Raw genomic sequence first — 22,111 nt, 5'->3', positions numbered from 1 at the left:
CAACAATTTGATAAGACAGTAATTTGTCCAGATATTTGACTTTTCGTACTCTTAAATCTTATAAATCTCGTGTCACAATGTTTGTCCTCAATGGACTCCTAAACCACTCAACCGATTATAATAAAATTCGCACACCATGTGCAGTTCGATCCAACTTGAGAGATAGGATAGTTTAAACATGTAAGTACCACGGGCGAAGCCGGGGCGGACCACTAGTAGTTTATAAGGAAGTGCTCGCAGTTATTAAAAGTTTTTTTTTTCTTTTACATATTTTGTTCTACAATGTATATGTATAATTCAAAACCCATCAATTGACATTCTTTATCCCCCCGACCTCACTCACCTCAATATTACACGTCTTGATCATCAACAGGGTAGGTTCATGATGTTCCACTCGCACGTAGAAGGTGGTCAGGGAACATCCATGCTCCTCCGTGGTATAGTGCAGCACCGGCTGGCATATTATGATAACCCTTACTCCCCCCCTCAAAATTACACGCATTTATCCCCCCCACCCTCACTCACCTCATTATTACACGTCTTGATCATCAATAGTGTCGGTTCATGATGTTCCACTCGCACGTAGAAGGTGGTAAGTGAACATCCATGCTCCTCCGTGGTATAGAGCAGCACGGGCTGGTACATGGTGATGCGCACGGGCAGCCACGACCACAGCGTGAACAGCTGCAAATGTTCACCGTGCACTAGTATATGGGCTTTAGGGAAATGGCTCGACTATACTACCACTATTTGACTAAAGGAATACTAGATTGAGATGGTAAAACTAAGGTTACTGATGATATTAAATGTAAGTAAAAAAAAATTAATTTTAAAGTACTGGAAGGAAGTTTGAAGATTTACCAATATTTCAAACTATAGATAAAAGAAAACTTCTTAATAAAAACTGTTTTAAAAACATCAATAAAAAATTGTTAAATCAATCAAATAACACAGAAGAAGTACATTCAGAATTAGAAAATCTAATATAATTAAATGATGATAATTTTAACAAAACTATAGTTCTAATAAACAACACGGAAAACGTCGTCACAGAATTAGTTGTATCATTAGGGTGACTACGGTGCTGTGTGGTTTTGTGAACATCTACACTGTAGTATACAATTACTATGCTAATATACAGACAAACAACATTGCATGCATGATCATTAGATATACGGAAGGGAGACATTTTGACCATACAACGTAAAGTGCAACACCTAGACGATATCATACTTTGTATAGAAGATGCATTATCCAAAATTACAGTTTGTACAAAGCAATAATATAACAACGTAAATAAAAATATACAGAGAACCTCCGTGTACGTCTAAATACGATACTCAAATAGCGAAACGCAAATATTAAAGTGCTGAGAAAGGTAAAAATGACTCCACTAAATTAATAAAACGCAAATAAAGAAGGAATAATCAGCCTAAGAAAAAATACCTAAATAACTATATTACTAGGAGCTAGCAGTGAAATGGTTAATGGAATTTATGTAAATGTGTGCGTGTGTGGAGAATACGTGAGTTTTAGACCTCTACCTCTATTACCCCGTGGTTGGTGATATATACGATTATTTGTTAATTATCTCTCTTCAAATACATACAAGTAACAGAATAAAACAAAACAGATAAAACGGAAAACTTTGCTTAATAGTTACTAGTTAATAGTTTACAGTATATAAAATAATAACTACAAAAAATAAACTTTCAATACTACGAGACTCGGGAAAGTAATTAAGTACAAAGTAAACAATTTAGTAATTTAGTAAAATTTTTCATTCATAGATTTTGTTAGACACGAGGCATGCATTTTTTAATCAAGGCTTAATTTGACTACTTCACATTCGAAACCAAATCGCTTTTTCCATAACTAAAACGACTAAATTTTGAAGAGAGATACCCAAAATTACACTATCCACATTTGCCACCACATCTACACCCGTAATTAGTGTAAACCCTGATCAAACCTTCTGTCTGAGGTCAGAAGAATGCTGCTGTTGGTCGCTGAACACCGCGTTAGGGAATGGGAACCACAGGGCCAGGTGGGAGGATCGTGGACTCTGCAAACACCCTGACCGGTGATATATCGGAACACTACGGGCTCTTGTGGGAGGGAATTAACTAAAACATAACCTCTCGTGTCTCTATTGAGTGTAGATGTAGTGAATGAGCGTGAGTCGGTGACGGTTGTAAGATATGAACTCAAAACGGCGGTACATAACTGTGATGATTTACCAGGTTAAAATAATAATAGCTTACGTTCAATCACAACGTCGATAGCGTTAGAGCTTAACAAAATTATTATAAACGTAAAAATCGGGCTTTCATGCACAACGTTTATCCTTGGTGGATCAGATTTTATGAAACGACGATCCTAATTGAAATCAGTTAGGCTGGTTGCAGAGCTTGACCGACCATCAGTGCGTAGTGCGTACGTCAGTCGCGCTTGTCAAATGTATGGAAATTCATAAAACCGTTCATAGCTAGACCGACCATACGCACGCGTATTGTCATGCGCATTAGTGTCATAGTCATACAATTGTTGATGCGTATGGACCGACGGTACGCACTGACGGTCGGTCAAGCTCTGCAACCAGCCTTAAAACTAGCTTGATCGATCCCGCCGCGGTAATAAAACAAACATTAAATTAAGATAAATCAATATAATATTTCCGCAAAAATAAACAATACACAAAAACAATAACAGTGCAATAAAATCTGAACCAACCACCGCACACTTACCACAAAAAACGCAACTCAAATAGAAGTGAAAAAAATAAATCGAAGCGACCTCGTCGCGATGTTTTTAAGAAGCGTCGTCGAGCCGACATGGAAATAATATAAACACCTAAGTGGCAAGCGGTGCAACTAAAGATCATTGAGATATACATATGGAGACGACACCGCCTACATCATTCATTTTCCGCTCAACATACGCCATATGGCGTAACTGCACGCTCATTTTTTATTTGTTTTAAAGTGAAACGCATCAAATATGCCTTCGTGTGTTTTACGATATTGCACAAATAATACGGAAAAGTGCAAAGGAATAACTTTCATCGGTAAGTACCTAACTAGATAATAATTTTTAAAACTTAGAGCAAAAAAATGGCGCACAGATTTTGTTCGTGGTGTCTCCTCCATACGTAGTAATATTATCTCAATGCTAAACATCGACAATGTCGCACGTCTGCGGCTACAACTACGCCTTACTTCGCTGTGGTCTAGTATCTGCGACTTGATCGCTTGTATCGGATACACGCCCATGGACAGGGCGCGCGGGCCGGGCGAGTGCGAGCCCTAACGGGAAAATCGACACACTGTTAGCATCACACGGAACATTACATGCCGACCATCTATAATGTTAACAAATCACAAGCTGTACAATATAAAACACGCGGCCCGCCCGAGACTCGGTCGCATGCCAAGGGTCGCAAAAATCTGTCATACGAACGTCCAATAAACTTAAAACATATCACAGTAAACACATATAGACATTGAATAAAAACAAGAATATAAAACAGATCCATTCAAAGCCGATGAGAATGAACTTCGAATCGTCGGTAGGCCGGCTGTGGGTGTACCCGTTCTGTCTGATGGTATTCGTGTGTGTGATGATCACATCGATAGAACAAAACATAGAACGAAATCACATAAATATTTCGCTACACGGATCGGAACATAACATAAACGCGTGGACTCGTGTAGGACAGGGGACGGAGGAGCTATCTTACAAGAATTCAATAAGAATGGTATTATCATCGAATTTGTATTTGTTTTCGATGTAACTGAAGTTAGTCGTGTTAGAAACGCAACCGGATGATTTGTATGAGATATAAAAGCCAAAGCCACGCCTAATGCTTTCGTGTACAATACCATCTGTTTGCACGTTTCCTCAGACATTTTCTGCAAACCAAGTAAGTAAAATCATTTCTAAGACATCATTATTATAAATACAGTACCTTATGAACGACAATGTGCGCACAGTGTGACAGTTATTGACTAATCCTTGTAACAAATATACATTGTTATGTAGAAATATTCCTTTGGATTTATCGATAAATCACAATTATGCAATGTATTGCGACCTACATACACACAATCTATAAGAAATCTAATCATGATAATATATTGTGATAGTATTCAATTGAGATTCTGATTAAGTTATACCTTTCTATTTCATAATCATTACTTTAGTTTTAGTAATATTTTTGACTCACTGATAAATATAAATATGTATAATTTTATCAAGAACTTTTTTGATCGTATTTTGTAACACTTTATTTACACACATACATTAGATAAAAATTTATAGAAATTTGATTGAAAATTGATTCATAATTTAATAAAGTTATAATCTATTTCACTTATTATCCCACACATTTCAAGTATTTTTTCAAGTATCACTTTAACTATCAACCCAAACTTCAGATATACTTGACATAGGAAATTTACAAATACACTTTTACCATCTTCTACACGAATTTCTTCCCCAATTAGATTATCATACACACTTTCCTCTCAACTTGTACATCAATTTCACCATGCATACGCCTCACACCACTTACAGCACCAATTACATTACTCACACCTCCCACACTAATAACACCAATAACATCATCATCACAAAATCAATAGTTTCATCACCTTCACCTTACCCACCCCACTTTTACTATTTTCCTTTCACTAATCACCACATCTATCATCACTAATACTACAGCTTTCATCACATTCATCCCTACTTTCATCAATTACCACTTCGATCACCAACACTACAACTTTCATAATTTCCATCATCTTTTTCACCACTTCAATAACCACTTATACTACAATTTGTACTACTTTCATCACCATTTTTATCATCAACTGTTCCATCTTCTATTTCATCACCAGTTTTATCATCAACTGTTCCATCTCCTGTTTCATCATCACCAGTTTTATCATCAACTGTTCCATCTCCTGTTTCATCATCAACTGTTTTATCTTATATCTCATCACCAGTTTCATCATCAATTGTTCCATCACAACCCCCCCCCCCCGTTACTCACCTCGCGTATAGTGAGCGTGTGCGACATCATCTGTATATTGACCTGCGACTGGCTGGTGGGCAGGTTGTCGGACGAGCGCGAGCGCACGAGCCGCGACCCGGTGATCACCTGCTTCGACTTCAGCGTCATCTCCGTCTTGATGAACACGCGCGATATGTACTGCGAACTGTTGCCGTCGTGGGATTAGTGTGATGGTTAAATTAAAGAAAAAAATCATTGGAAATAGTCTTATTGGAAATGTTTTTAAACAGAATAGGCTCATAGATCTTTAAATTCAATAAAAATAATTAATATAGTTTAAAAACACACGCTTAAACTCATGAAATTATTGTATTGTCACCGACCCTTGATAAGTGTACAAAGTTTAAATTAAATCTGTCCTTTTAAAGTAGGCCAGAATCGAGTCTGAAATAGTCGGAATTTTGTCGTTCAAAACTTTTGAGTCGTATGCCAAAAAAAAATTGAAAATTACTTTCTTTACAAATTACATAACAAGTTTAGGCTCTTTTAACAAGAACAAAATTATTAAAATGATATTTACTCAATTATCCTACCCGATCAATTTTTATATTTGACATCATACCTCAAAGCCCGTATACTGAACGCGGTACGTAACAACTTGGTCGGCGACGCGGGCATGTTCCTACAGAACTTATCAATCGCGTGGTCGACCCCGTTCTTCGTCGCCTCGGCGTGCCACTCCGAGCTCGGGTTCGTGCTGTGCTTCTGGAACAGGATGAGGATCGCGAGCGCTACCCTGTAGAACACCTGCAAACGAAAACGGTAATATATTAATGAGGGTTAAAGACGCTACCTTGTAGAACACCTGAAGGCGAAAGGGGTAATATATTAATAAGGGCTAAAGAAATTGTTTGAATGATTAATATTCGTGTTGGATTTCACAGTTTATTTAAATAATGGTAGATTTGGAAATGATACTTTAAGGAAATTAATGTAATTGAGCTATTAGAGTAAATGAATGGTATCAGAGGCTTTGTTAAAATCTACTTGACTTGTTTATAAGCATTACTCATTAACATTATTTTAAATAATAGCAACTTTGCATTTCACAACAGTATATATCACCAAAGCATCACCACTCTTTTAACAAACCCACCTTGATGCCCTCATGGAAGAAGCAATCCAGCACCCTGACGAGATGCGGGAAAGGCAGAGCAGCCAGTATCCACCACTGCCAATCCGCGTAGATGCGCTCCGGGCCGATAGCGCAGGACAGTCGCGAGAGGTGCTGCGCGGCCGACTTCTGCAACCAAGCGGCGGTGCTGTACGGAAACTTATACAGTCACTGCGTAGTATTTAGTCTATGGAGTTGGCTTTTGGTAGCTATATGAAATTCGCTTTTGCTTTGCCATTTGTGTGTTTGAAATCAATATAGTTAGTAGAATTAGATGTCAATTAGTGCCAAATATCGCTTTCATTAGGCATTCAATATTTAAAATCTATTTAGTAACTCTTACACATAACATTTAAAAAGGTAGAAGTTCTTGAAAACATCTGTAATTCACATATAATGATCTCTATAAACTAACGCTAATCTATGAGCTTATAAGCATTGAAGAAAATTGATATTTCTATGCATCTAACCGTGTAGAAAATTTGTAAGTAACTAGGCCATCTATCTTTTTCTTAAATAAAATTAAAATTCATTCCTGACAATTCCGCAAATATTAACGCAACTGAATTCAATATATTCAAATTGATCGAACTAAAAAAATTATGTTGATTTAATTAAAACATAGTATCACAAAGTAACAACCCTACAATCGATCTAAAACTGACTTGACCCAGTGTCGTCGACCCCGTCACACTCATAGTGACAATTTATGGTAACTGATAATACCCAACCTTTAGGTACCAACCTCGATACTATTATCAATCAATACATAATCAACTAAATTATGTGTTTTCGTAGACATATTTACCGCTCGCGAGACAATGTCTATTTTGAACTGCACGTGACTCGGAACGTGATTGTGAACATTAATTTGATTTATATTAGAATCAACTCTGATAAAACACATGATTTAAGTGTTTCTGACCTAAATGATATTAATTGCATTATTACTTTACAGTTAAGTGCGTTTCCACATTTAAAACGTGATGTCAATGCAAATAACATTAAAGAAGTGTCCCTTTGACACATAAAACTGAAAAAATAGAATAAATTCGATCGCTCTGGCGGGTCACGAGTGGCTGAATTGGTCAGGCATCCGCCCCGGAATGGCGCGAAAGGATGCGGGTTCGAGTCCCGCCTCGTGATCGAATTTTTTCTATTCTTTATAAATTTATAACATTAAAGAAGTCAACATTTTCTTAGAAGGTACATGTACTACTTACAATACTTCTAAAACTAAAACTTGCAAGATAGCAACAAGACAACTTTTCCTGTATCAATTTTAACTTATCTGCATGTACACAAGTGTACACATCTATAGTTTTAAACTTCCTTTTCCTTGCCATAGTCCTGACTAGTTTGTCTCACAAAATCGATATTCTGAGTAAATTCCGTAACGCATTTATCGCGTGCAGAGTGGATTATTAGGGCGTCGATACAAATGCTTTTAGGTACCTACTCGGTCACGCGATTTCCCTACAATGTGTACGATATGATCGTTGGATGGAATTAAAATAATGCCTTCTAAAGCTCTGTTGATAAAGGACACGGAAATCGAATTTAGGACTTTAAAAAATGTTAGTGTTTTTATGTCGGGCTAGATTAAGCCCATCTTGATTGAAAAGATTTCACATGCTCAAATGTTTTGTTGTGGAATGGTTTCAATCTTATGAAATGAAAAACTATACACCAAAGAGAACATTAGTCAGCAGAAAATGATTTGACAGTCATAATATAGAAAAATGAATCTTCTTAATTATCTCATCGACATCAAAAGCAACAATGTCTCGCAAATCATGCCAACCTGTTCGTCTACAATGTGGTTCACCATAACATTTTATGGATATACCAAGTCATAAAGCTCAGATCGAATCTTTAGATTTATCGTCGGGTCAATGCACTTAGCAGATGCGATGCATATTTCTCTATAACCAATTTTACTATGACAAGCAATTTTATATCTAGGACTAAGTTTTCGAGTTGTATCACAATTTCAGACGATTGTTAACAAGCTACAGTTGCATTACATAAGGTGTGGTTTTAATATTCAAGATTATACGCAGTTGCACTAATATAAGATCACGTCATTTGATCTGTCATAGCTTCTATTATTCACGCCCTTGAGAACATAAGCCTTGTTACTGACATTCATGAGAATGATCATGAAACGTACTATTAATGTAAAATTAATCCTTTGTAAACAATTTGCTTGAGTTTGATTGATCTTAATGCTTTTTAAACTTATAGAAATAGGCTTTCAATATTTCTACAGGTAACTAATGTGGAACTACATATAAGAACACTTATGTTATTTGAACTGAAACTCCTTTAGGCACGTTAGTTAAATTTCAAGGTCGCGTCCTGGCTACCGTCACGCCATGGAGTAAGGCGACGATTTTGGCATCTTTGTATTTTGCCAAAGAAGTTTCACTTTAGACACGTGTGCTCGTACCACATACGCTCTTTTTTTTTAATTAAAAGCCCTATAAACGAACGATTTAGTACAATGTTTCTCCAATGTAACAATGAGCCCAAATCCACACTTACGGCATGCTTCTTGGCGATCTGCATGACCGTCTTCCACGTGACCTCGTTGTGGAGTTTCGTCTGTGTGATGAACATCTTCTCCTTCGACGCTACGAGACTGGCCATGCAGTGGTAGCAGTCCTCCTCTGTAAAGATAGAAATATAAATTATTATGACGTCTCAGAAAACAATTATTCTAGGTCGTTAAAATTTCCTGATATTTTACGTGACAAATGGCTCAAATAGAATATGAATTTTTTGAGGAAAAATGCTCAATGATCCAAAAATGGGAATAATTATCTACCTCTTTTTTATATTTTCCTGCAACCTTTTGGAACAGAAAATTCTTAGAATTACAGATTATAGCGAAAATATATTTAAAGATGTAAGGAATAAATGCGATGAATTTTAAAATTTCTTGCATAATGATATGTAATATTGCAAGTGCATAAATTTTTGTTGTTGATAAAGTTTCATCTTGTTACACACTAAACTGTTTGTCAATATATCGTTATATATAGGTATTGTTTCCATAGCTACATCTTTACATATAATACGCATGATCCTTTCATTGGCAATCTGTCTGTTTACAAGCAAGTCGGATATGGCTCCCCTTGACCGCATTGGGTATTTATGTAATACGCACTAACATGTGATTGTTGAGTTCTTTGCACGAGTATGTAGGTGTACGGCATTTTATATGTATAGAATAGAATAATAGAATGAAGCATGAGTTTGTTTATTGACCTGCTGCAGTTTTTTTCTTTGAGGGATCTCATACAGAAAGTAGGCAGGCAATCATTTAGTAAATTTTTCAAACATTTACTCTAGTCTATAGAATTTCTGAATGAATATGAATTTTTACATAATATAAAGTCACGTAAGTACAATAGGAATTTAGGTTAACATGTTCTGAACTATAGTAAATGTTGTGTTTTATTTATTGCAAATTGAACATACATACTTCGAGCAACATGTGTTGATCGAAGTATAAAAAGTTTGATAAGAATTCTCTAATTGAGTGTACAGTTTTTACATCTATTAATTAACCACAAAAAAAAAAACATCATAATAACATGATTACAATTTTAAACCGTAAATAATTTCCATTGCAACGATAACAATAATTGAATCTCCGTTTAAGCTCATAAAGTGTGATCTAATTAGCAAGGCCGTGGAAATCAAGCGGCCAATTTACTTCAATTTAAACAATTTAGGTGACAAAAATATCAGTGTTCATCGCACGCTCCATTAGCACGGAATTAAATCTGTTTTCGGTCTCGATGTGATGACTCGTGATTCGGGCAACTTGAATTAAAGTTTTGGTCGGGTTAAATTTCGGCTCTGCTGTCTAATTAACTGTCGAAAACATGACATGCTATTAATTATGTTGGCAAGTTATTGAATACACTTAGATTCGATACATTACAGACCTAGCAGGGTATCTTGCGAAGCTGCTAATTTTATTCGACACCACTTTTATTAAGTAGGTTTCTTAAAATTACATATAGGTACTAAACTGTTTAAATTACTAGTTTTTTTAACGGCACTGACGACATGGGACTTAACATTAAATTAAAGTTGAAAATTGAGATTGAGCATTAGGCCATGATCAGTTATACCTAATAAGCTCATCATAAATTAGGTATGCGATTAAAATTTCATTTAAGTACAAAATCAACTTTTTTTTTCAGTACAAAATTATGTCTTTTGTCCAATGACTCAACATTATATTTAAACAAATCATAATATTTTACAGTTTTATTTTCAAATGTGCTAACATTTTCACATTATCAATCCACAAACATCCTCAATCCTCATCAAGCTCAAAAGCATTCAATTACAAAGGAGATGCTATTAGAAATATTAACAAGCCAGAGATGACGTATCGAGCGGTCTCAAATTGGATTGCGGAGCCAATTCATAGAGAATTGATGCAATTATCGCAGCTTCGTAGCTACTCTGGAACTAAGGGGCTGTTACACTGCTGTGCGGAATTCGATTATTTTTAATAACTTCCTATATTAAGGAGCAATTTCATATATGTAATTTACTTATACAGTTATTCTAACGGCATAGTGAATGTCGTAAGAGAAATCCCACCAAAAACATAAATGTAAAAATTGGAGCCGAGTTCAATCGTTGACTTAATTTGCCAAAAAAGAAATGAGATCTAATTAATGTGTGCCAAGTTCTGCAGACAGTCCAGAAATTTATTTATAAAGATGTATTAAGTTCTTAGGTTGACTGAAAACTCAATTGTTTTATTTTCCCTTAGAGAACAATGTTTATTCCAAAATATAACTTTTTTAATTTGAATAATATAATTATTTTCACAAAGCAAACAACTAATGACCTATTGAACCCCATAATTTGATGAGGCTAGTTTTTAGAACTTCACAAAATATAAACAGTATGTAAAACTAGCCTCATCAAATTATGGGGTTCAATAGGTCATTAGTTGTTTGCTTTGTGAAAATAATTATATTATTCAAATTAAAAAAGTTATATTTTGGAATAAACATTGTTCTCTAAGGGAAAATAAAACAATTGAGTTTTCAGTCAACCTAAGAACTTAATACATCTTTATAAATAAATTTCTGGACTGTCTGCAGAACTTGGCACACATTAATTAGATCTCATTTCTTTTTTGGCAAATTAAGTCAACGATTGAACTCGGCTCCAATTTTTACATTTATGTTTTTGGTGGGATATCATTACTTTTTGTACAGAAAATTACTCTGCAAATTTGATTTACTTTATGAATATAATTATACTTTTTATATACGATTTTTTTTATATTTTTTCTTGCGGATTCTTTGTATGGTTTGTTTAGTATTATTTTCTATATTTTCTTGTATGTTATGAATGTCAGCGCACATTGCCCCGTCATTATCTTCAATTTTTTAAACTCGTTTTCTGTTTAAAAGATTACATGATTTTCTAAACATCCAGCGTGAATATGTACACACACTATTACAAAGATGCAAAGATCGTTGTAGAAGAATCGTCGCTTTACTCCATGACGTTACGGTATTGCCATGACGAGATTTTGAAATTTTACTCTAAACGCGCCTAAAGATGTTTCACTTATATTAATATTAATATTACGCAAATTAAATCATTTCGACCTTCGACAAAGCCTTCTTCCATTACACTGAAATTAAAAATAAACTAAACACTCATAAATAAAGAATAAAGAAATGTGAATTTGTAAAATTATATATTATTTTTAACTGTATGAGCAATATTTTTATTACAATTTTCTTTTATTTTACGTTTAATAATAGTTTTGAATAAAGAAATCATGCAATCGAAGCATGCAATGCATGCATCCGCCCTAGCGATACTAGCGCGAGTGAGTGTGATGTCAGAGGCGCATCGAATCTACAGATGTTTCGCGCTAAAATATGTAAACTTCAATAATCTATATCTCAGTCATTTATTGATGGATTTCAAAATTTTTTTCGGCCACTGACTAGTTTTGATCTATTTTTTAAGACTAGTAAGGTGAATATACTATTTTCTATTTTTTTAAACTTTTCCATTTTTCCATACAAACAAAATTAATGTCATTGAAAAAAAAATTAAATACAAATAAATTCAGTATTTTCTGATTTTTTCCTTTGTACACTCACTATTACCTAGCTGATTACAAAATTTGAACTTTCTAGGTCATCTGGAAGTGGGTTAGGTTTTGTATATGTCTATAAGTCAGTCAGTCTTAAAAATTGCGATTTTTGGATATTAATATCTACGCAACTGTTTAATCTGTATTTATGAAATTTAAGGTTCTTGTTTATCTTGAGGTCCTCTTGATATGTACCAAATTTGGTTTATTTAACTTAAATAGTTTTCGAGTTATAAGGGGGTGAAAAGTGGCTCGAAATGGTTCGTGTAAATATACACACGGCTGCTGCTCGCCAGTTCTCTTCGCTTGAACTCGGCTTGACACGCTGCCGCGTGTCTAGATTATGTCTCATTATATCTCGGAAAACAGATTTACGCCTGGATAGTTCAAATAAATATCCTGAATAAATATCGTTCAAAGCAATTATTACAAAAAATATTTATCGTACATTCCGCTTAACAATATAAAAACTATTTTGCCCTCGTATTGGTAAATGAATTGTAATATTGAAATATAAACCCTCATGTTTTCTCATGTTTTGCTTAACTAGCATTAATTATTAAACGTCTAGCAGTTTACGACAGTTTAAACACGACCAATTAACATTAGTTTCCTTACATTTCAAACACTTCCACCTGCCATTACCATCATTAAAGTCCATACCATAATCCAAGTACATCCTACATGTCAATGTGTCCAGCCCCTTACCAATCGAGCTGACAAAGGCGTTGATTACACTGCACTGTACCCACGGGCTTGAGGCAATTACGCACCTGCATGTACACCCGACCTTACACGTAAATACTGTTTAATTACTTATTAAGCACCGTTTAAATGGTGTACACTAAGCGCTTTGATAATGCGGTAAGCTAACGAGTTAATTATTATTAGTTAAGTTGTGCGATTTAAGCTTAATTATGGTAGAAATGAAAATTATTATATGTAGGTACATATAGTAGGCTTCGCATTTGTAGATATGAGGTGATCTGGTTAATATGGTATGATCGGGTATAATCTGGTATGATGGTAACAAAGTAAAATCCAGTTAAAGATTAATCAATTAAAATCCACATACATTATGATTTGTCTGTTTATTTAAAAATTGAGCAAAGCTTGTAAACTGTGTAACTATGCAAATAACGAACACAAGAAAATACAAATATGTATGGTAATATTTTACCTACGCAGTACAACTGCAAGCATCTATAATATTTTACAATTATACACTATATTATCATAATTTCAACAGTAGGTAATAAAAAGAAAACATTCAGTCCATACAATAGAGAGCTTCTATTAAATTTTATTCCATTTCTCACTTAGCATTGAGAGCTTTTAGTCATAATCCAATCTTGCCTAGGTTTGACCTCTTACGGCGCCCGGGGTGAAAATCACTTAGGTACATTAACTGACTTTATATTCTAAAAGGAATGCTATTGGCTCAATAGCTGAAAAGGCAATGTATGTTAGCTTTTAAAATACTCAGTGTGACAATGTTTGTGATAATGTAGGTATTACTACATGTTTAGTGTAATATTGAGTTTATTGTAAAACAAACCTTTAAAATACAATTTAATTAAATAGCACTATGAAATGTTTATATCTATTATCTATATGTGATTAATATCAGTTTTTTATAATTATTATTATCTTTAATCAGTAAACACAATGATCCATCATAATTTTTAATTAATTGCGACGGTAATCATATATTATAAGTTCATTAAAAATATTAAAGATATGAAACCGCAACCAAAATGAACTTAAAACAGAATAATGTAAAATTCCGAGAAACATAACGACCCTTTGTGTATGAATAATAAATAAATCGCCTGAAACCTGACCAGGTCAGCATTCAGTCCGTGTTTAGAAGTTATGCATAAATAATTTAGGTCAACAACCGCTTTTAGTTTCTAGAACACGTGATCCCTTAAGTAAGTATTTAAAATTAGAAAAATATAAACTTTTCTAGCTTTAAACAATTTGTTAATAGTTTTTCAGTGTATTTCATTAACTATCGATAAATCAAAAAAACTTGAGCCATGTCAAGGGACATCCGGATGGAACGAAGTGTTAAGTTAGAGAGAGACAGACAGAGAACCACGCGCACGCCGCACGGCTTACAACTCTAGCAAAAAGTGTCGTGACAACTTTTCGTAAGAATTTTTTCCGTCTAGCCCCCTTTCACAACGCGCGATAAGGAACTTCGTTTATATTGATCCTGAAGCTTTTATTATATAAATAAATATACTTATTGATACAGCTTAAAACTCTTATGAAACACTTCATTGTAAGTATGTTTGATTAAATAATAGGGGATACTTTAATTCGGGATATTCCCTGTATTGTTAGTGGGAAAGTCCAGTTCTTACAATCAGTAAAGACATTTATGATTGAGTTGTAGTAATAGTGGTCACTATATATTAGATTGTAAGTAAAATGGACCGATATTCTGCATGTTCTTTTTTAAATGCATATTTTTATTCACAAGTTATTTGTGTTTTACGGATCAAAGACTTCCATTATCGTCTTGCATTTAGAATTTTCCGAGTATTTTAGTGTAACATTAAATTTTCAAGCCTTATACAGTATTCGTTGCTCCATATTTTTACATTTTTTCACATTTGCATTGCAATCAATGTCAAGGATCAAGTTATATACTTAGTACACTCTATAACCTCCCCCCCCCCCGCTCTAAATAGTTCTAAAATAAAGTTGCGTCCTCATAACGTTTCAGAACCGCTTTTAACTGGATTTCAGCTACAAAATGTCACCATATATTTCCACCCACGTGGGCTATAATAAACATTTTAATTAAAACAATGTTCATTTGAAATAGCATATATAAAACCATAGCTTGCAAATAACCCTATTACGCAGCACCACACCTCTTCGTTGGCGGATCACCAAATTACGCATTAGAATTAAGACAATCTAATTGCTTTTAAACAATACCACTCGTGCACTGTTTACCCGATGCCAACCAGCGTTGCCAATAGTTCCGCACTTTATATTCTGGTAACCGTGGCCAAATATAGAGGAAAATAATAGTTATGACCAGCCGACTCGGCTAATGTTGTTTTGCCGTATCACTTGAGGGTATAAAATAGTTTACGACCTTTTTCCGACGTGCCGTTAGCTATGTGAAGAAAAAACTCGTAAAAATACATAGTTTGAAACTTTTGGATTTAACACGAGAATTTTATATAAGTAGGTATGAGATAGTCGGGTAATGTAAATTGACAAGATGGAAGCTAATAGAAATTCAAGCAAAAAAGCCTCTACAGTACAAGTAGCCTTATTATCGTTACTATGATAAGTAGAAAACATCGCGGTTGATATTATCATAACAATTTACATCCGAGACAAGCCTGATTACTAACAATCGCAAATAATAACATCTTCATTTAATTAATACTCAAATAACAACCTTAACTCTGTAATTGGCAAACTTGAAGCTATAAAATGACTAAATAACAAAATTGTCTCGTAAACAAATTGTCTATACTCAAAAGCAATACAATAAACAACGATAAAATTAATAATTCACATACAATCGACTGATAATTTACAACATTTAGTATTTACGAGGCGGTCACGTGTGCGGAGCTATGCAATAACCGATTGACAAACATATCTTGTATTGTTTATTGCACTGTGTAGTATATTATTATTTATTGGGATTGTTTATTATGTTCATATTTATTAGTCATTTAGATAAAATGCCTCGGCACCTACATTTTTAAGGTGTCTATCCCGTCTATGTTTTAACTGACGTAAAGGACGTACATACATCCATACTTACTTGATATTATAAATGCGAAATTAACTCTGTCTGTCTGTCTGTTACTCAATCACGCCTTGACTACAGAACCAATTTGCATGAAATTTGGTATAGAGATATTTTGATACCCGAGAAAGGACATATGATAGGTTTTATCCCGGAAATCCCACGGGAACGGGAACTATGCGGGTTTATCTTTGACTGCGGTCTGCGCGGGCGATGCCGCGGGTGGAAAGCTAGTATGTCAATATCTGGGCATTTTATATCGAGTCATTGACTGTGAAAACTACAACTTGTTGAACTAACATTGCTACACTACATAATATAACTTAGGGGAATTTCTAATAATTATCTTGTACGTTGTTAGTTGTAACTTCGCTCATATTATTATGCTTTAACTTTATCATAACTTCTTAATTTTCCACCCACCCGCGTAAAGTATATTTTTTTACTTGTGAAAGTCACATAAATATACTCGTAGATAATTAATATAAAGAAAAGACAACACAGAAGATATCAACAACATAGCTTTTTTGAAAAAAGTTTGGAAAGGGAGAAATAATATTTGGAGAGGTTACATTCAATTACAGTTCCGTCGTCGCTCAAAAAACAAATATTACAAGACTCATATTTTTTCACACTATACGGTCCTAGCGCAAACATCCAAAATAGACACATCATACAAAGTGTATAAAGTGCGGTAATTAGCACTAGACTACGTCACGTGTCACTGACCCCAGCAACAAAACATTAGTCAACTAATATTTAACTATTCAATATGGAAAAAAATCACACACCTGGTGGTTAAAATTTGGTATTACTAACATCGAATAGCGGCTATACATATAAGACCAACTTAGTAATGGTAAATTAATAACCACATATACTTCGATATCACATTACGCCTTTTAGTATATTTTTTAACTTTTTTTTCAAACAAGTAAGTAATGATCATCGCCCGCTTTTGCACGAAAGAATAACTATCATCCTCATAAACAGCTTGTAAGCTTATAATACTTCATAATAACTGTGAATTTTCTGAAATTCTTATTCAGCAAATTCACAGCTGCAGCGGTCTTACAATTATTAATAGATTTTTAACACACTAACCCGTCTTCAATACATTACCGCGATTCAAAAACTCATCTTGTTTACATTCCTTATCTCTCACCACGATAAAATCGTTGACATTAGCTATTTTTACAAGATTATTCTTGCGACACTTCGGTGTCCGTAAAATTACTTCCATCCTCATACTACACTTAATATAAAAAGTTTAATTTAACCTAAATTCATTCATAATCCGCAGATACCTATATTACCAAAGCAGACCAGTAAAAAGACACTTTTTAGTAACTCAACATTTTTAATTAAACCAAACTTTTGCAGATAAAGTTTCAGCAAAAACTGTCCAAAGTTCCTCCGATAATATTAATGCTTACTATCAAAATATAAATTGATCAACTTACTATACCTACTATAATTAGCATCAACATTATCTCAACGTAATAAATAAACTACCCACAACAAACTTCATTAGCCGGTAGCTGTGAAATTATACAAAACATACAAAGCAAAGTATACGGTACATTACAATGACGTTAAAACAATGATAAATATTATTATCCGAGTGTAATCTAGTTAGGTAATAGAGGCGTGACGTCACCACGTACCTACCAACGTATCAAACAAATCGTGAATTGACATAAAAAATTACATACGTAAGTATACATTTCGCAGTAAATATTCTACATGTTATTTTTTAGCTAGTTTCAATTTGTGCTTACTAGCTTTGCTCCGCGGTTTTACCCGCATTGCTTAGCTCGTAGTAGTAATAATATAATATGAATTTTATAAATGGGCTATCTAACAGTAAATAATTTTTCAAATCGGACTCGTAGTTTCTGGGATAATGGCATTCAACCAAAAAAAAACGATGTGTGGCACTCGGGGACTGCCGCGGTAAAGCTATTGCATGCTATGCGTCGGAGTGGGGAGCGTGAGGTTTTTTCGTTACGTAATTTCTCGATTCGGTCCCCGCGCTCAAGGCCCGCGATAGAAGCTATGCAATGCAATAGCGTAAAAAAAAAACTCTTCAGCTTTAATTAAAAACAGGCTGGGCAAGGGCGATAGGCTAGTATAGCATAACCATAAAAGCTCAAAAACTCTTGGCTAAACTTTCTCCGCCCCCACCATAGAAAGATAAAGTGCGTACGTGATTCATAACACGAAGTTATAGTCTTGATGTTTATTAAAGTTCGTATTAGAATGTTTGCTCAGAGTAGCCAGGTTTTTTCTATGTAGATATTTAACTCACTTTTAAAATCCATACTAATATTATAAATGCGAAAGTAACTCTGTCTGTCTGTCTGTTACTCAATCACGCCTAAACTACTTAACCAATTTGCATGAAATTTGGTATGGAGATATTTTGATACCCGAGAAAGGACATAGGCTACCTTTTATTGCGAAATATGTACCATGGACGAAGCCGGGGCGGACCACTAGTCTTAATATATATTATAAAGGCGAAAGTTTGTAAGTATGGATGTATGGATGTATGGATGTTTGTTACTATTTCACGTAAAAACTACTGAACCGATTACAATGAAATTTAGCACACATATAGAGGGTAACTTGGATTAACACATAGGATAGTTTTTATCCCGGAAATCCCACGGTAACGGGAACTATGCGGGTTTTCCTTTGCAAACGCGGGCGAAGCCGCGGACGGAAATCTAGTTATTTATAAAATTGAGAATTAAATGTTGAATAGGGACTGCCGAGCGATAACGTTTGATGTTTTTGAAGCGAAGTTCAAAAGCGTATCATTTAAAATACAAACGTCAGTAAATTTGCAAAAATCAAACAAAAGCATTTTAAAAGCAAACATTGCAATAATTAAATATCTTAAAATTTAAAGCTTTGCATAATTCCCAAGCTCCTGAGTTAAACCATCTCCAATTATATATTGCATCACAACAGAGTACCTACATAGGTCAAATTTTTATATTGAATCCGTTTTCTTCAATAGATAAACTCAAACTCAAACATTTAACGACGCGGTTGGCGCAGTGGTAAATTAACTGCCTACTGAGCCGACGGTCCCGGGTTCGATCCCCGGTCAGGGCAAATATTTGTGTGATGAACTCAATTATTTGTTCTTGGGTCTGGGTGTTATTATCTATATATGTACCTATTTATTAAATATTATATTTATCGTCGCCTAGTACCCACAACACAAGCCTTAATTGAGCTTACTGTGGGACTAGGTCGATTTGTGTAATAATGTCCTATAATATTTATTTATTTTATTTATTCAATTAGACTACTTTTAGTAGCACTTTCGAATCGTCATTAGGTACATAAGTATTTTTAACATTTACCACCGATTCGGAAAGCAGTATCTATGGAGAAGAACCGGTAAGAAACTCCATAGTTGCTCTTTTAAAATCATGTCAATATTTAATTACATAATCTGTAACTTAAATCTAACTACATAATATATCATAATATGCCAAAGAACTGTCCAGTGGTTCCATATATTCCTTAATGCTATAATAGGCTCTCTGAACTACATTTCTACATAAGTTTTAAATTTAGCACTAACAAATTCTTTTTATCTTCTATACGTAAGCATCCATTCAATACAATCAAATCTGCGATAACTGTATTCATGACACGTCGCAAAGGTCAAAGGAAAACCCAGAGTCGAACGTGCTGTATTTTTCTATTGAACTGTATGGAAACTTGGTAATAAACATTTTTAACCTGAGATGAACTTTGTTTTTTTTTTTTTTCTTTGTTATAAGAACCTTACTCTGTAATTGGTCAGTTATTAGAGCTCCTATTACATTGATAACGAGAATTTATCTAATCAAATCCATTATCTATGGAAGATGAATATTTTAGATAAAATTTAACTAATCTGAAATGAATCAATATGAAAGAAAATAGAACTGTGTCACATAAATAGTATAAACATGAATCATAGATAGCCCTTTAACATTTTCATGAATGAAAACCTATAAATTTATCAACATATTGAGTCATCATATCACGTGACAAAAATTCAAGAAACATTTAGGGACCAACTCATAAATATCTAGTACCTATAAATACGCCAATTCCGCAGGCACGATGTGAATCAGTAATAAGAAACATTTTATCCGTCACGTAAAAAACTTTATTCTGTACGTCAATAAAGAGATGCGATAAGCAAACGCGTAAAAGATAGCCTGATATGAAGTGAAAACAAGATTTGATGATTAAAAAAAGGTATAAATATACTCAATTTGGTTAATTTTTCCTTGACTTTTTTTACGGGTTGTTACAATTGGTCTATATTTTCCCAACTACTCCTGGGAAACTTCTAGCTTGCAGTTTAGCATTGACGTCACATACGTCAAATGTTTTAGATTCAAATGAAGAGTACGTTGGGTGCAGCCGATAAGACAAGAAGAAGAATATGTCCTAATATAGTAGAAGGCCACCTCTGGGAAATTGTCAAATGAATTAAAATTCCTCTACAAGAAAACAAAAGAATGCACCAATAACTCATTGACTTGCTCATCCACGAGGAAGTTTTTTGCATACTATACACAACTGTCCTTTTGTCAACGGAATGCAGATCTCGTGATGCTATTCGAGGAATCATTTAAAAAATTCATCCGCAATCATTCCTTGTGTGACACGAAGACGAAAATAATTGCAACCTTGAAAATATTGTAAACACCGTCATAACACAAATGTAATTAAAAAATTCAAACTAGATAAAATCTGGAGCCATAAAACATTTATGTGTCTGCCATTTCATATTATGCTCGATATGAAATGTGTCATTAAACCCACATTATTATGAGCATATTGTGTAACATCTAAACGTTGCAACCGTAATAATACCGCAATGAAACTATCTACGTGTTTTATGAATACTTTAATATTACGTAGTTTGTAATTCTATCAATTTGGGTGTATTTACGATACTTTGCAATGTAAACAATGGCATACATAAAGCGATACAGCTTTGGGCATATGCCCGAGATATTGGCAGGAGTTGGAATGAACGCCAATAACTTGGCTGAAATATTAGCTGGTCAGATTTTGTTTTCTATCTGTTTTGCATTATACGATCTTTGTTTTAGATCAACTGACGAAACAAGAAGCATACAGTATTAGCAAATATTATGAACCTAAACATATCAGAACTAAATATTTGAGACTCAATCGACCAGCTACTTGCATAATAAAGTTCAGATATAAGCCTTGTTTACAGGGTACAGTATTATAAGGTATTAAGCAGAACAAAGACTTTGTTGGCTTCTGGCTGAAAATGTGAAAATATGTTTGCCACATTTATTTAATCATCACAGTACAACTTAAGATAGCATACATTAAACAATGTATACGTAAATAATTGGATCTGCATATATAATATATTCGCTGCATTAGTTGAACAATAAAGCCCTAGTAGCTTCTTCCTACACATTTATATTTTATTTTATCACTGCTACTGCCAAATATCGCATAGCACATTAAATTTGAAAAGGCATCTCAGTCACAAAGCTCATAATAATGAAATGTATCATCCCAGAACGCGTGGCATCCAAATCAAAATGTATCGAGCAAAACAAATTCCAAAATCATTAGACAAAGCGTGAATAAACATATTGGCAAAGTTTATGAAATAGCAATTCGAGCGGACTACGCCAATATGTTGGCTACACTCCCGCACTAAAGCTGCCTGAGCTATAATTAATCATAAGGAAGTGAAATATTTTAGATTCAATCTGTATCGTAAACAATACCAGAGTATATTTGAACCGAACGAATGAAGAATTGACTTTGGACCGGACGAAGGTCAAACGCTGGATACTGAAGACAAAATTTAAAAACATGGTAAATGTATAACGTTAGCAAATGTTTAAATTCTACACCGAAAAGTTCTCCAAACCTTTGTTTACGGTAAACGACCTTTCCCTT

General features: G+C 34.2%; 1 protein-coding gene across 13 annotated transcripts in view; it reads right to left on the bottom strand.

Annotated features, from left to right (window-relative positions):
- Positions 1–22,111, bottom strand: part of LOC123706464 (GTPase-activating protein skywalker) — a 94,311-nt gene that overhangs the window by 5,988 nt on the left and 66,212 nt on the right. For 4 of the 13 annotated variants that reach the window (XM_045655756.1, XM_045655752.1, XM_045655754.1 and 1 more), the window contains 6 exons: positions 8,736–8,860; positions 6,171–6,317; positions 5,637–5,821; positions 5,054–5,219; positions 1,973–2,065; positions 526–684 (listed from right to left, as the gene is read on the bottom strand). In XM_045655756.1, the coding sequence (XP_045511712.1) occupies positions 526–684; positions 1,973–2,065; positions 5,054–5,219; positions 5,637–5,821; positions 6,171–6,317; positions 8,736–8,860 (875 nt within the window). Of the gene's footprint in view, positions 1–343; positions 431–525; positions 685–1,972; positions 2,066–3,218; positions 3,306–3,881; positions 3,912–5,053; positions 5,220–5,636; positions 5,822–6,170; positions 6,318–8,735; positions 8,861–22,111 lie in introns of all 13 variants that reach the window. The other 9 variants (XM_045655757.1, XM_045655753.1, XM_045655764.1 and 6 more) reach the window with 8 other exon arrangements.

The sequence above is a fragment of the Colias croceus genome, chromosome 3, assembly GCF_905220415.1.
Source record: "Colias croceus chromosome 3, ilColCroc2.1".
In the NCBI taxonomy this organism is placed as follows: Eukaryota; Metazoa; Arthropoda; class Insecta; order Lepidoptera; family Pieridae; genus Colias; species Colias croceus.
The sequence above is the reverse complement of the archived record's forward strand: the minus strand, read 5'-3'. Positions and strand labels throughout refer to the sequence as shown.